This window comes from Rattus rattus, chromosome 9, assembly GCF_011064425.1.
Source record: "Rattus rattus isolate New Zealand chromosome 9, Rrattus_CSIRO_v1, whole genome shotgun sequence".
In the NCBI taxonomy this organism is placed as follows: domain Eukaryota; kingdom Metazoa; phylum Chordata; class Mammalia; order Rodentia; family Muridae; genus Rattus; species Rattus rattus.
Window position 1 is genome coordinate 63,062,007 of NC_046162.1, and position 14,659 is coordinate 63,076,665.

Sequence of the window (14,659 nt, forward strand, 5' to 3'; positions counted from 1 at the left end):
GCGGGACAGAGAGTTGAGGATACCTTGAGAGAAGACTACCTTAACTGAAATCACTGCTCTCCAGAAAGTAGAGAAGAGAATGTGTAATGGGAGCCTCACTGCCAAGCAGCCTCCTTTTCCAGCATGAACCACTATGAGATTCAGTCTTACCTTTGTTTCCTTGTAGATAAGTCGTATTGAGTACATTCATTCGAAGAATTTTATCCACCGAGACGTGAAACCAGATAACTTCCTCATGGGGCTGGGAAAGAAAGGCAACCTGGTCTACATCATTGACTTTGGGCTGGCCAAGAAGTATCGGGATGCCCGCACCCACCAGCATATCCCCTATCGAGAGAACAAGAACCTCACAGGGACAGCACGCTATGCCTCCATCAACACACACCTTGGCATTGGTGAGCCCTGACAGAGATGGATCACTTGACGTTGTGTACCTTTAGCTGTCCATCCCTTAGATTAGGGAAAGTCCAACTTATGTAGCAGCCTAGGTGATGAGAGATGTGGAGGCTGTTAGCCAACTTTGGTAGCAGACAAGCAGAATTGAGCAACCAGAATCTCTATATTGCCAAGTACAGTGGGGTAGCAGAAGCTGGCTTCTCCAGCAGTTCTTCAAGATGTTGATGTTGCTCCCCTGAAGTCTTAAGGGGGGGTTTCTTTAACAAATGTGAGGGACAACTTCTGGTGACATAATTCTGCAAGTATATTTTTCTGTTATTTTTTAAGTTTCTAATTTTTTGTTTGCCAGGTATTGATTTTATACACACGCACATGCCATCTTTGACATAGTTCCCTTTTTCTTCCAGAACAATCTCGAAGGGATGACTTGGAGTCTCTGGGGTACGTGCTGATGTACTTCAACCTGGGCTCTCTCCCCTGGCAGGGGCTGAAGGCCGCCACCAAGAGGCAGAAGTATGAGAGGATCAGTGAGAAGAAGATGTCCACTCCAATTGAAGTGCTGTGCAAGGGCTATCCTTGTGAGTCCCTCACATCCTTGCTGCAGAATTTGCTGGGGCATGCCAGCAGCCACCTGTCCCAGTGCTAACTAGATGCTCATATGGAGAGCCTCTGGCTGTGCTGTCAGACTTGCTCACCTTCTGAGAAGAGTTACATGAAATGGGCACTTATATGAAGGTGGCAGTGGGACCTGCCACCACCACCACATCATCCCACTCCCAATCCCTAAGCACTTTTGTCAAGGTATTCTGTGGGGCCCAGAAGAGACTGGAATGAGGCAGGACTGAGCCTTGGGAAATGACCCCCATGACTGGGGAAGGAACACAGTAGTGGGAGGCCTAAGGACATCTAAAACTGACCATCTTTACCCTCACCTCCTAGAGCCATTTCCGAGGGAGTTTTGCTGTTGAGGGAAATTGCTCCTGGGATAAGAATGCCCTCAATGTCTAAATTTTGCTCTGGTGTCTGACCCTTTGGAGGATGTGGAGGGTGCAGGATATGGAATCCAGGGCCTCACACGTGCTGTGCAAGCCTTGAAGCATTCAACCATTGAACTGTACCTCTGCTTGCATGCTGAGTTTATTTTCCAAGCAGTCTCCCTAAGGCCTGAGTTCCTGAATCTGACTAGTCTTCAGATCTCACCTTTAATGTCTTTAGTATATGCACTGTGGGAGGTGAACTGGATGACTTTGGCAACAGTTGGTAGTTCCGGGCTAGCTTTGAGTTTCTTGTTTCTTTAGCTGAATTTGCCACATACCTGAATTTCTGCCGTTCCTTACGTTTTGATGACAAACCTGACTACTCCTACCTGAGACAGCTCTTCAGAAATCTGTTCCATCGCCAGGGCTTCTCCTACGACTATGTGTTCGACTGGAACATGCTCAAATTTGTAAGTAGACTTGCTAGAGCAGGGGATGACATCAGCCTGGTCCTCAGGGCGCTGGCACTGGTGGCTGGGCTGGGTCTGTATGTAAAGCTATGCTATCTGTGCAAGCCTCATGTTTACAAGGCACAGTAGAATTGTAAAAGCCAAACACACTTGGTAGAAACTGGGCCTACAGACCACTTTGCCTGTGGTTCGGAGTACTGGGAAGGAAGATGCTGAATAAGGCAAAAACTGTATAGCATTTGGGGCACAGTAGTTAAGGCCACTTGCTGCTTTTGCAAAGGACCTGGGTTCAGTTCTCAGTATAACTAGGTGATCCAGTTTCCCTTCATACCCTCTTCTGGCTTCTGTGGTTACTGCATGCAGGTAATACATTTACTTAATGCAGCCAAAACATGCTAAATTAGAAAAATCTCTGACATTTATGGATGTGCATACGAAGAAGCCCAGTAAGCTGTGGTGAAGGTCTGCTAAGAGTCAGCTCCTTCTAGATTGGTGAGTCCTCCTTAGGGAAAGGCTTGCCTGCTGTTCTTCCTCTATTTTCATCCTCTCTTTAATTTTTAGGGAGTAAAGCTACTTCTGAAATTATTTTTTAAGGTGTGTGTGTGCGTATGCTTGTGTTGTCAAGGTCAGAAGAGGTCAGATTCCCAGAAACTGGAGTTAGAAGCTATTGTGAGCCTCTGTGGGTGCTGGGAACCAAACCCAGGTCCTCTGCAAGGGCAGCAAGTGCTCTTACTCATGAACTTTGGCTTTCCAGGTGCTGCAAGTAATACTGTCCACCTATATTCTAATTATATAACCAATTTTAAGAACTTTGTGGATTCGGCTGCCTATGGTGGCATGGCCTGGTGGTCTGGGCTAGTAGGAAGCATAGTAGTAGTCTTAAGCCCTGCCCCTCTTTGTCCTCCAGCACCCTTACCCCATCCCAAATCTAGTGTATACTGCATAGGCCTCAGAAGAGCCTCTGGGTTAAAGTGCCTGGTGTTCTGTCAGAATGTGATCCTGTGATCGTTCAGACATTGCTGCTGCTAAAATTCAAGGCTTTGTGAAACTTTCGTGTCTATTTTAATTAAATTTATTCTTGGACTAGCCATGGTAGCTCACACCTTTAATTTCAGCATTCAGAGGGCAAAGGCAGGCAGATCTCTGTAAACGTGATACCAGCCTCGTCTATATAGTGAGTTTCAAGCCGGCCAGGGCTACAAAATGAAACTCAATAAAATAGACAAAAACTAAATTTAAAAAAAAAATTCTTGTTTGAGCTAAGCATGGTTGTTAGCTTGAAGCCAGTCTTGGGCTGCAAAGCAAGATTCTGTTTCAGTCAATTACTTTTGTAATTTGAAGTAGAAATTATAATCTTTGTAGGTAATGTATCTAGTCTGAGTGCATACCTTGTCAACTGCACTATGTATGTCCCTGCTCATAGAGGGCACTGTGAACTAGAACTGCCTGCCTGGGCCTAGTGCTACGTGTGTGTATGTAGATCAACCTAAGCTGGAAGGTGACAACCTAGGGGGTAAGCTGGCTCTCAAGATGCCTAGACCTTCTGCCATAGTGGGGCTTCAAAAGACAACTAAAGCTAATAAATCAGGTGGCACAGGGAAATGCTTGCAGACCCCCTCTGACAGTGGTAAGACTGATACCTGACTCCTGTCCTTGCCATTGGCCTGTACATAGAAAGGCTGGCATTTTCACAGTGTCTGGATTCTACCTTGCTCTTCCCCCTCCTAGGCAGTCTCCTTTTCCTTCCATAATGCACTCGCATGCCAACACTGCTAGGAAGTGATTAAGATGACAAGTTGTACATGTGAATTCCAGTATGGTAGGGGGTGCAGAGAGACTATGGCCTTCGTGGGTATTGTGTAGGTAATCATTTCTGTGGGAGCATGATCTTTCTGGTTTCACTGTTTGGTGTGGGTGATTTCAAAGGGCAGTCTTGTCCCAAGAGCTGCCTTTTTTTTTTTTTTTTTTTTTTTTTTTTTTTTGGAAAAACCCTTTTTTTTATTTGCTCCCCCCCCTCCCCTCCCCCTACCCCTTTTGCTTTTTTTCCCTTTCCCTCTCTCTTTTTTTTTTTCTCTCCCCCTCGTTTTGCTTTTTTTTTTTTTTTTTTTTCTTTTTTTTTTTTTTTTTCCCCCCAGAGCTGGGGATCTAGTCAGTGCCCTTAAAAAGACAAAACAAAACATCATGGCCACTTTCCTCCTGTTCATTCTGATCTTTCCTCATCAGGGTGCCAGCCGGGCTGCAGATGATGCTGGAGGGAACGCCGGGACCGAGAAGAACGATTAAGACACTCCCGGAATCCAGCCACTCGTGGCCTCCTTCTACAGCTTCCGGCCGTCCGCGGGGAACCCAGGAAGTGGCTCCCCCAACGCCCCTTACCCCTACCTCACATACGGGTAAGCACATCTCTTAGTGTTCTTCACCAAACTAGGACCTCTGTTTAATGTGTTGATGAATTGCTAACCACACCAGTATGTGGCCTCAAAAAGATTCTGGGTTAATCAGTTGAGGGTTGCGTCCCTACTTCATTCTGAAGAGTAGGTAGGACAGGGACATAGGACATGATGTTACCTTTAGACATGGCATGGCAACCCCAAAATTTGGGAAGAGGGCAGGGTGGCTTTCTGTGAACTTAAGGCCAGCCTGGTCTACATAGTGAGATCTTGTCTCAAAGGAAAGAAGAAGTAAGAGTTGACTTTCATGGGACTGGAGAGATCACTCAGTGGTTAAGAGCTCTAGCTGTGGGGTTGGGGATTTAGCTCAGTGGTAGGGTGCTCTAGCTGTTATTCCAGAGAACTTGGATTTATTTCCTAACACCCATAAGTAAGTTTTTACATTGAATCTCTAGTTCCAGGGGAACCAATATCATCTTCTGGATTTCTTGGACACATGGTACACAGAGATGTGTAGGGAAAACATCCACACATATAAATAATTTTTTAAAAGTTTAGCTCTCATAGATATTCTCATAAATCTTTGAATACTCAGGGCAGACATGTATATTGCTAAACATTGGAGCCTTAAAATGCATTCATCTACTAGGGTTTCTTGGAATTGCTGAACATTTGAACTTGAGTTGGTTATGTGAAGCCCTGAGCCAGTTCAATGGGTTCAGGATATGTACTTGGCTGGGGCCATTAGCCTCTGTTCATGAGATTTTTTTTTTTAAGTTAATTACATGTGTTATGGGTGTTTGCCTCGTGTGTGTCCAGTGCCCATGAAGGTCAGAAGATGCATCGAATCTCCTGGAACTGGAGTTAGAGGTGGTTTGTAGCCACCACCACATGGATACTGGAGACCAGACTGGTCCTCTGTAAGAGCAGTGTCTGTGACCATTGAGCAGTCTCTCCATCTAATGAGGTGTTAAAAGAGCCATGGATATTTAATAATTGTGGTTTCTCGTCCTCTCCAGCCAACACCTCTCCTAGACCCGTCTCTGGCATGGAACGAGAACGGAAAGTGAGTATGCGGCTGCACCGTGGGGCCCCAGTCAACGTCTCCTCATCTGATCTCACGGGCCGACAAGATACCTCTCGCATGTCCACCTCACAGGTATGCGTGTAGAACTCACTGAGGCCTAGCTGCACCAGACCCAGGTGTGGGGATGCATGTCCTTGTCACTGTGCTGACGCCGGCTCTCCCTACCTTTCTTAAGAACTGACCTTTATAGGTTCATAGTCAGGAGTGGGGCAGCATTTGTGAAAAATGTATTTCCTTTCTTCCTCCTACTTTTTTTCTTATTTTTGTGGATGCTTAACCCATTGGAGCCTGCGACTTGCTGGGTTTCTAAAGGGTTTGTTTCCTGGCTAGGACTGTAATGATTGGCTGTGAACTGTGTGTGAAGCTTTTCCTCTTACGCTCATTTCAGAGGGACATCCCTATCCCTGCCCCGCCGCCTTCCCCACCAGGGAAGACAAAATATGCCTGCTTGCTTGTACCTTTTGATGGGGAGATATCTGTCATTGGCACACCTGGCTTTAAAACTACTTGTGTTTGCTAGCCAGGCTCTCCTTAGCAGAATACCAGGAAAGGCACTGGCTGCATAAGAAGGGTTCCTGTGAGCGATCGTTAGAGGTGCCAAGCTATAAAGTGTCATCTTCTGTTGACCTGTCTGTCTCTAATGAAGTACACAGGCAAGGTAGGGTAGTTGGAACTAATTCCCAGTCCTCTTTCTCATAGATACTCCTTCATCTACATCTGAGTCCTCTTCCTCTCTGCTTTTGCTGCTTTTGCATTCAACACTGCTTTGTTCAACAGACTAGAATAACTTCTGTCAACATTACACTTCTTTTTCTGAAGTAGGGTCTCCCACTTATGGGGCTAGGTGGGGTCCAGGATAAATTTGAGGAGGTTTTTGCCAGTACCACTGCCCTTCTAGAGCTTGTTTTGAAGCGCACTTGTATGGCAACACCTCTCTGGTTCACTATGGGACCTAATATAGTGTTTGTGTGGGGAAGGACTGAGCATGTATTGATTGAGTCAATGCAAGATCCCTGGGTCTTTCTGGGCTCAGGCCACACTGGGGACTGTACTGGTAAAAGGTGTTCCTGTGCGTTCCTTATTTGCCAGAAATTTCTGGGTTTGTATAATTTTCTCCTGAAAAGACAACAGATGTAGGAGGTTTGACAAGAGATCACTTAAGTTCTAGGCCTTGAGTTTTGACATCAGGAGATTGAGTTCCTCAGTGTGTACCGTACCCTCTTAAGCTCGGCTTCCTTGTGGAAGACTTAACAGTTTGTTTTTCTTTGGTTTGGGTTTTTTTGTTTGTTTGTTTTGTTTTTGTTTGGGTTTTTTTGTTTTGTTTTTCACACAAATCCTTGTGTTTACATTAGGAAATGGTTCAATTCTGCCTGTTCATCTACAACCTGTGGTGTGTTGGGTCCTGGCTGGGTTTGGACATATTTCATGCCAGCAGCTAGATAGAGGCTAAGGAAGTGATGGCAGGGATGGGCTCTTTTGCTTTTAATTCAGTATGAAAATGAAACATCTGTTAGTTTGGGATCCAGGAGGAAAATGGAAGAATCAGGTTTTGTGGATACCAAGAAGACATGGGATACAGCCCAGCTTCTTCCTGCCAAGGCTATGGCTTCCTTGGCCTTATGGTATCAGAATAGCACTTCCTTCCACATGATGAGTCTCTGATTGCTTGGTCTCTCATGTTTCTGCATGGAGAACTATTAACAGGCTTTAACATGGTTGGGAGGCTCCCTTCCCGGAGTTTCTTAATTTCTCCTTGGCTGTGTTGGGGATTTTCTAGACTGTGACTCACACTCTGCCATGTGTGGTTGTCTCTAGGGTGCTCATTTGTCTTCATAGCTGCACCTTTGGGGGAGTTGTGCTGTCACTAAAAGGCAGCTACCCTTAAGAGGATCCTTGTCGTTACATAGTACCACCAGCATCAGTGTGCTCTTATTATATACGATGTGTTCTCTCCTCCAAATAATTCATTCCTCTCTACACTCTTTTCTAGGCCCTCAGCCAGGCTTCTGTTCTGGCCTTTTAGAAATTAAAGGCTAGTTGGGGTTACTGGGGGCATGGCAGGCCAGTATTAACTTCTCCCTAGAGAGCAGGGGTTCAGGTAGGAGTGATGGCGTCTACTTAGCACAATGAACTCTAGAGAGCACCGTGCATATAAGCTCTTGTCACAACAGCACATACCTTTCACTCGGCCTCCTTACCTACAGCTGCTCGTTTTCTAGTAGTTGGTGCATCCTATGAGATAACATGACACCCACAAGTCCATACACTTGGTTAAAGCCAGTCTTGACAAGCATCTGCTGCTCTTGTCCACCACCTCATGATGCTGACAAGGCATGGTACAGGTCACTGGAGTCACCGCTTCTTTCCTGTAGAACCCTGCCCTCACACTCACTGCCTGTAAGCAGCTGGGCTTCTTCAGCATCTTCCTTTCCCTGAAGGGCCCTGCATTGGGCAAGTCTTCTCGGGAGACCATGTTCCCATTTTGCCTGATATCTGTGAGTTTGCTCTCGTTAGACAAAAGAACATAGGCTTTGCAGGGCATCTGATGAGTGCATCTCTATTGTTTTTCCTTCGTTGAAAAGAAAGGTTTCCAGTCTAGCACAGTTCAAAATGTGCCAGTTACTGCTTTTGATGCCTTACTTAGTACACACCTGCCCCAAAATAAGGTCCTAAGATCAGCCTGGTACTCTGTTAGGAGGGAGTGTATCCCTGGGTGCATCCTGGGAGGTGCTATCCCTTCCACCTGCTGCGTAGTGCTGTGAAACCAGTCTGTAGGGCTTCCTCAGCCTCGCCGTCCACCGGATTTCAGCTTTTCTAAAGCATGACGTTAGGAAGCATCAGTGGTCACTTTCATCAAGGGTCATGAGAGACAGATGAGTTGTGCACTGTGTGGAGAGACTTGCCATTAGCTGGAGTCCCCAGAGTGTCTGTTCGTGTCTTGACTTGGTCAAGGCAAGGGACACATCAGGACTTGGGCTCAATACAAGAAGCCAGGGGACCAGGATCTCATGTGCTGGTGTGGCCAACAGGACACTTACCAACAGCTGTCTTTTCCCCCACCTCAGAATAGCATTCCTTTCGAACACCACGGCAAGTAGCTGCTCGTCTCCATCGGAAGGCAGCACTGGGTGAGTGTGCTCATGGTGGGGCTCTGCAAGTAGCAGGTGCCAGGCAAGGTGGGAGCAACTCCCCACCTGTCATCTGGGCTCGCTGGTGGGCTGGGCTTGCATGCCAAATGCTGGAGGTAGAGTGAGGCTTCTTCTGCTTGTTTTTCTTTGTGTGGGTTATGGAGTAGCAATGGTGAGCTACCCAGTCTGGGGATCAGTGGCATCCTTAGAATCTCTGGACTGAGTGACCTTAGGGAACCATCCTGCTGTGCCTTTGTCCTCTGGCCTCCTGTGATTATATTTAGTATGCTGGAACTGCCCTCAGTCCTGGCTCTGGGCAGATGTGCTGGTAGCACATGTGTCTGTTGTACTCAGCTGAGTGGTCCATGCTTGGTGTTGGGCTTTCTTGAGCTCTTGCTACATGCAGACCCGGTGGTCTGTGCCCATCCTGGCTTTTTCAGTCATCCCTCTTCCTCTTTCATTTATCTCTGTCCTCATTTTATGTTTCTTTCCAAACTTGGTACCTGCCCAACCATCTTGTCCATGCAGCTGTTGTCTGTATTAATCCAGCCACAGCCACCTGCTACCCTGCCGTCAGTGCATGGCTGGGTGTCCACGCTGAGCTCCTCTCTTGTTGGCCACATGGTATTTGGTGGTTCCTTCCATCAGGGGCTTGAGCTTTGGTGGGGGTTGTGCTGCTGGGAGATCTGCTCTGTTTAACACATGTGTGCACTCTTGGAAGTGTGTCGATAAGAATTTTTCCGTCTTCCCTAAGGGGTGTGCCTGTTCTTTCTAGGAAGGGAGGCTGGGAGCAAGTGTCGCTGCTCCACTTGGATCTACAGGAGCACAGCTCTGCGGTTTCCTTGCTTGCATGCCACTTCTTCCCCAACTTCTGTCCTGGCTACAGAGGCCGTTCTGTGCAGCCAGGGATGAAGGTGTTTAGATTGAAGCCAGGTGGCAGTGTATCCCTTCCCTCCCAGGCTCTATTGTGTTATGTGCACCCAAACGCCTGGCTGGCCTATTCCTCTGGCCTTATGCTGACCTTGTACTGTGCTTTGGCTCCGACAGATTCCCGGTCGGGTGGCTTCCAGTGGTCTTCAGTCTGTCGTGCACCGATGAGAACTCTCCTTTTTGCTGTGAAGGGCAGACAATGCATGGCTGATCTACTCTGTTACCAATGGCTTTACTAGTGACACGCCCCCCGGTCTAAACCCGAAATGTTAACGCCGGGAGCTCTCCAGGCCACTCACCCAGCGATGCACATGGGGAATCAAAACACAAACTAAATGGACAGGCTCCAAGAGCTGCCATCGCCAGGGGCTGCCACCATGGCCCCATGTGAGCTCAGTTGTCATGGGGCTGGGACGAAGAGCAGAGGCTGGGAAACCATTGCAGAGAGAACCCGACTCCCTGTGAAGAGCCTCTCAGCTCCCACCAGTGGTGGCGGACCTGCGCTCCCTGATGATCCCACCGCAGCTACCAGTCTTCTACTTGGTTAAGACAGTTTTGTATCATTTTGCTAAAAATTACTGGCTTAAATCTGTGTAAAGAAATCTGTCTTTTTATTGTTTCTTTCTTGTCTGTTTTTGCGGTCTTAAACAAAAAAGATGTTGACCTTAAAGAATCCTAAGACACGCTGGCTTGGAGCTTCTGTGTAAAATGGAGGCAGGCAAGAGAGGGGCACATGTGAGTGTCGAGGATGTGTGTTTTGTTTTGTTTTCTTGTGTTGTGCTGTTCACTTTGGAAAGGAAATTCTCATCAGTTGTGTATGTGTGTGTGTGTCTTGTGGGCTCCCATCAGCCTGATTTGGGCATCTTGCTTACTCTTTCCCACTGTAAACGGATATGCCTGCAGCCATCAGAGCAGGTAGGGTACAACATCATGGAGTAGTAGGGTTCAGCAGTTCTAGCCTCAGCTGAGCACCATGGCATGGCATTCTTCCCAAAGGAGGCAAGAAGGAAGTCAAAACTGAAGAACCCACGTGCAGAGACCTTGAGAGCCATATAGGCTGCTGGAGAATTCCAAGATTCAAAGCTGAGCTTGTGTTTGTGGTTTCTAGGGAGAGGATTGATATTTTGGTAGGATTGGTTGCCTCTATGCCTTTGCACTTGGGAAGTTGTGGAACAGACTGAATAGTCCCATGCAGATGCCACTTGGGTTTGTCATTGCCTCTCAGAGCCAGGGAGCAGGCTGTCCTAGACACCATGGTTTGCCCAGAGGGACCAGTGGCCAAAGGGAATCACCCCTGAAGTGCCAAGAAGCAGGTGACTGCCTACCTGACTCTAGAACCTTCACCTCCAGAAAGGTGTGGTGCCACACGCCTCATGATCTTCAGCTGGACACATCTGCGGGCTGGGCTGCTCTGCCGCTGGCGGTTAGGATGCCAACATGCTCTTCCCTACCATGTGCACCGGATATGAAGAGACGGCAGGACCTGAGCTCCCCATCTGAGAAATGGGGTGCAGTACATGGGTGTGGGTCCATCTCTTTATTTTTCCTGTCAGCCTGTGGAGAGAGTTATGCTGGGTACCTTGTTCCCTGTGGAGGTTTGGGCTCTAATGGTGCCACCATGGCTTCTCCCTTCTTCCCAGAGTTCCCTGGCTCTGAGCACTGGCCCAAGGTTGGGGGACACACTGCTGATGTGTGATAGCATCCCAGAATGTGGCTGTTAATTGTGCCTGCCAGCCACGTGAGCCTGTGGGTGCTTTCTGAATCCTGAGCTGGTTACTCTGCAAGCATTTTAGGGTGGAGAGACTTGACTCGGTGGGATTGTGTGTCTAGGAGTGCAGAGGGAGGTTGGGGGGGTCGGGCGAGTTTGAGATCTTTGTTGCAAATTCTTTATCAGAGTTGGCCCTTCCCTCTCCAGTGGCAGGCCTGCCTGGCAAGTGTTCTTGTAGATACCTGTGGTGCTGGAGGGGTACAGGGTGGCCTTGAGACTAATCCAGGTTCAGCCTGGCTTTGTTGGGTTGTGCTCAGATTAGGCCCATTGGAAGTCTCCAGGGTGTGGCCCTGACAGTTCTTGCCCAATATTTAATCCCACCATCCCTCGCAGGAAGCGTAGTTAGAATGTGTGTATCAACCTGTGTCTTGGTGAGCAGTCTCTGAGCTGTGCGTTTGTACTACCACTGTGTTTGTGTACTTTAACAATTGTGTAAATAATAAATTCATAATGACTTCTACCTTTCTTCCCTCCCCTTTGTGTGGTCTTTCTTTCAGCAGCATGTAAGCCACATGAAAGCTAACTTGGTGTGGGTTGGGGCTCTGAGGTTGATAGTTTATACTTAGACTGGCCTGGAACTCTGAGCAATCCTTTTGCATCAACCTTCTGTGTGTTGGTTTTACAAACCCAACAGAGCCAACTTTTCCAGGATGACATTCCTGCTTGTCCTTTTCAGAATTGTGGGTATTGGGAAGCTAGGTGAAGTAGGTGCCAGAAAGAAGATTCCCTTGGACTCTGGTGTGCATGGGTGTATGTGTATGAGTTCCCTTAGTGACGTTGTGACATAGTTCTGTGAGCCCTCCTAAGTACCTAACTTAAATAGGCCTCTGTGTTAGTGCCTTAAATTTTCACCTTACCCGAAAGGGAAGCTCTGAAGTGGGTGTGTCCAACTGCCTTAGTTACCAGCAGGCACTAGGAGAATCCATGTAGGATTCTACATCCACGGATCTACTAGCATTCGTGTAGACCTAAGTTTTCCACAGCAGCACCCTATTGGGGGAACAGGCAAAGTCTTGTCAGGCTGCTAGAACTAAGTCTGTTCCTGTTTGGAAGCCTGTCCTCTTGGGAATTCCTAATCTGTGTCCCACAGCCTGATGAGTTTGGCCAGTTGAACTTAGAGGCTCAATTGTAGTAGTAAAGTTCTGGCAGGATTTATGGCCAAAAGCCACTTGGTAGTCCCTGCATGTGGCGAGTGTGGACATGCTAGAAAGTACCTCCCACTGTCCTGCCCCTCTAGCCACCCCTCAACTCGCTCTAGTCTCTTCCAGGTTACTCTTCAGTCTTCTCTACCTGTACCTTGAACATTCCAACCTGGCTCCAGAAGGGAATCTGTTGTCCCACTCCATCACCTTCACCTTAACAGTTTCTTAGCCTGTGGGTGGGTCACAGCCACTTAAATCTCTATCTCCAAAGATACTTAATTATGATTCATAATAGCAAAGTTGGTTATTAGTAGCAATAGAATACTGTGTTAAAGGGTCACAGCACTAGGGAGGACTGAAAACCACTGAGCTAGGAGATGAAATGTGGGCAGCCTTCCCCAGCCTAGTACTCCCTGCTCTTTGAGCCAGGGGAACCCTGTGAGCATTGCAGTGTTAGGGACTTCCCTCTCCTGTAAAGGATCAATCAGTCTTAGCGCTAGAGCTGGGTGGACTGCACATCCAAGAGAACATTGTCTACACTGGAGACCCATGGTCCTGCAACCCCTCTGTGAGTCTGAGCAGCTGCCTTCCAGGAGCCCCGCCCAGACTCCTCAGATGGTGCAGGATCTGTCCACTGGGCAGCCGAGTCAGCCACACCCTCACCTCCATGTGTCCTCTACTAAGAATAGGGCACGGGACTGAGGAGACAGGTCAGCAGGTGGGGCAGCAGCAGCCTATAAACTTGCTCATTTGCTTCAGGCTGGTTTGGGGGTGATGGGGTGTCCTAGCCTGTTCCCCTGGGTTATAGCAGTCCCAGTTATAGCTGGGTCTAGATGGACAGGCCTCTCCATTGTTTGCTCAGGCTTGGGTCTTCATAGGATCTGAAGTACAACCTTCCCTTGGTAGTCATTCAGCCCCCTATAGGGTTCAGTGTTGTCCTCAGCTGCTGCAGGGGCACTCAGGCCTTAACTCTTCTGGCTTCTTGCATCAGCTGCTTGGGTTGGTCACCACTCTAGGGAGCCCAGCAGCCATACTTTGAGGGCAGAGATGCAAATGGATGAAACTAGCTGCTCATTTTAGGGCCCAGAGACTGCTGCCATGAGCGTGGGGTCCCGTCATGTGTAGACCTGAGAGGAGCCTCCGGGCCACCCAGCATCTCCCTTACAAAGGCCCCAGCCCACTCTCTCTCCCCTATGAAGAACAACTACTAAAAAAAGGGCCCTGGCATCTTATCCATGATTGTCTATGTGCAGGAAACCTAGCCCATTTTGCCATTTCTTGGCTGCTTCATGTTCCCAACTATCACATGTTCTGGGTGCGAGTAATGAGTCTGATCAGTACAGATAGTTGTAGGAGCCTGCCCCTCCCAAGAGCCACTCTCAACCAATGATTCCATCAGTACAGTCAGTCGCTGCAGCTAGGTCTAGAAGTAGAAGGCCTGAAGCCTGGGGAGGTGGGGGTGGGAGGGCTGAGGAGTGGGACTGAGGGTAGGCAGAGCAGACTAAGTCCAGGGGCCCAATGTCTCTGCACAAGAATGCTACCCACTCGCCCACTGGCTTCAAGAGGCAGCTAACAGCTACAGCTGGGGCTTGGCCTATCTTGAAGCCTTAGGTCCTTGCCATTCCCACTAGTTCTGGTGAGGTTGGCAAATGAGACTCCCAGGATGCATGTGACCGCTGCTGCTACCAGCAGCGCCCACCAGCTGACCTAGTACAGAAAACAGACCAGATGGGAGAGGCGTCCCAGAGCCTCAACTGGGTCATGGAACTGAGCAGGGCCAGACCCAACGTGGGGTATGGGAGGCTGGGCCCAGATATGAGCACTCGCCTCCTTTTCCTTGCAGAGGAGCAGGGACATGGCATCTCTCCGGCTGCACGCGGCCCGCCAAGGTGCCCGCTGCCGTCCCCAGCGCCCACGACGTACCACCTACTGAGGCGGCCCCAGCGGCCTCTGACCGGGCTTCCAGCCACGCAGGCCGCCACCGGCCACAGGGCAGGTGGGTGTGAGGTGCCCAGGGCAAGCTGAGCATGGGCTGGACAGAGGACGGGGAACAGAGATCAGCAGGTGCTGACCACGTAGAGAAATTTACCAGCCCTCCAGAGGGGTGAATAAACAGAAGGCAGGAGACTTATGTTGGAAGCCCACCCACAGTGACAGCTTACGCTGTATCTCAGCTCGCCCTTGGGGTTCCCCATGGCCTCCACATGCCACCCAGGCACCCCTCTCTAGCATGGGGCTCCCTCCCTTGCTATGTCCCCTCCCATTTTCTTCCTGCTGTATGAATGCTGTGGCTACTGAACAAACCCTAGGGGCAGCAGAGAGTGTTACAGCAGGCAGAACTGGGAGAGCTCATGAGGGTCAGAACCACTTC

General features: G+C 48.8%; 1 protein-coding gene across 1 annotated transcript in view; it reads left to right on the top strand.

Annotated features, from left to right (window-relative positions):
• Positions 1-11,611, top strand: part of Csnk1d (casein kinase 1 delta) — a 30,299-nt gene extending 18,688 nt beyond the window's left edge. Inside the window, 8 exon segments of the mRNA XM_032913562.1 lie at positions 167-395; positions 804-974; positions 1,695-1,843; positions 4,067-4,091; positions 4,094-4,153; positions 4,156-4,236; positions 5,253-5,392; positions 9,496-11,611. Coding sequence (XP_032769453.1) covers positions 167-395; positions 804-974; positions 1,695-1,843; positions 4,067-4,091; positions 4,094-4,153; positions 4,156-4,236; positions 5,253-5,392; positions 9,496-9,546 — 906 coding nt within the window. The 3' untranslated portion in view covers positions 9,547-11,611.
• The last annotated feature ends 3,048 nt before the right edge of the window (positions 11,612-14,659 follow it).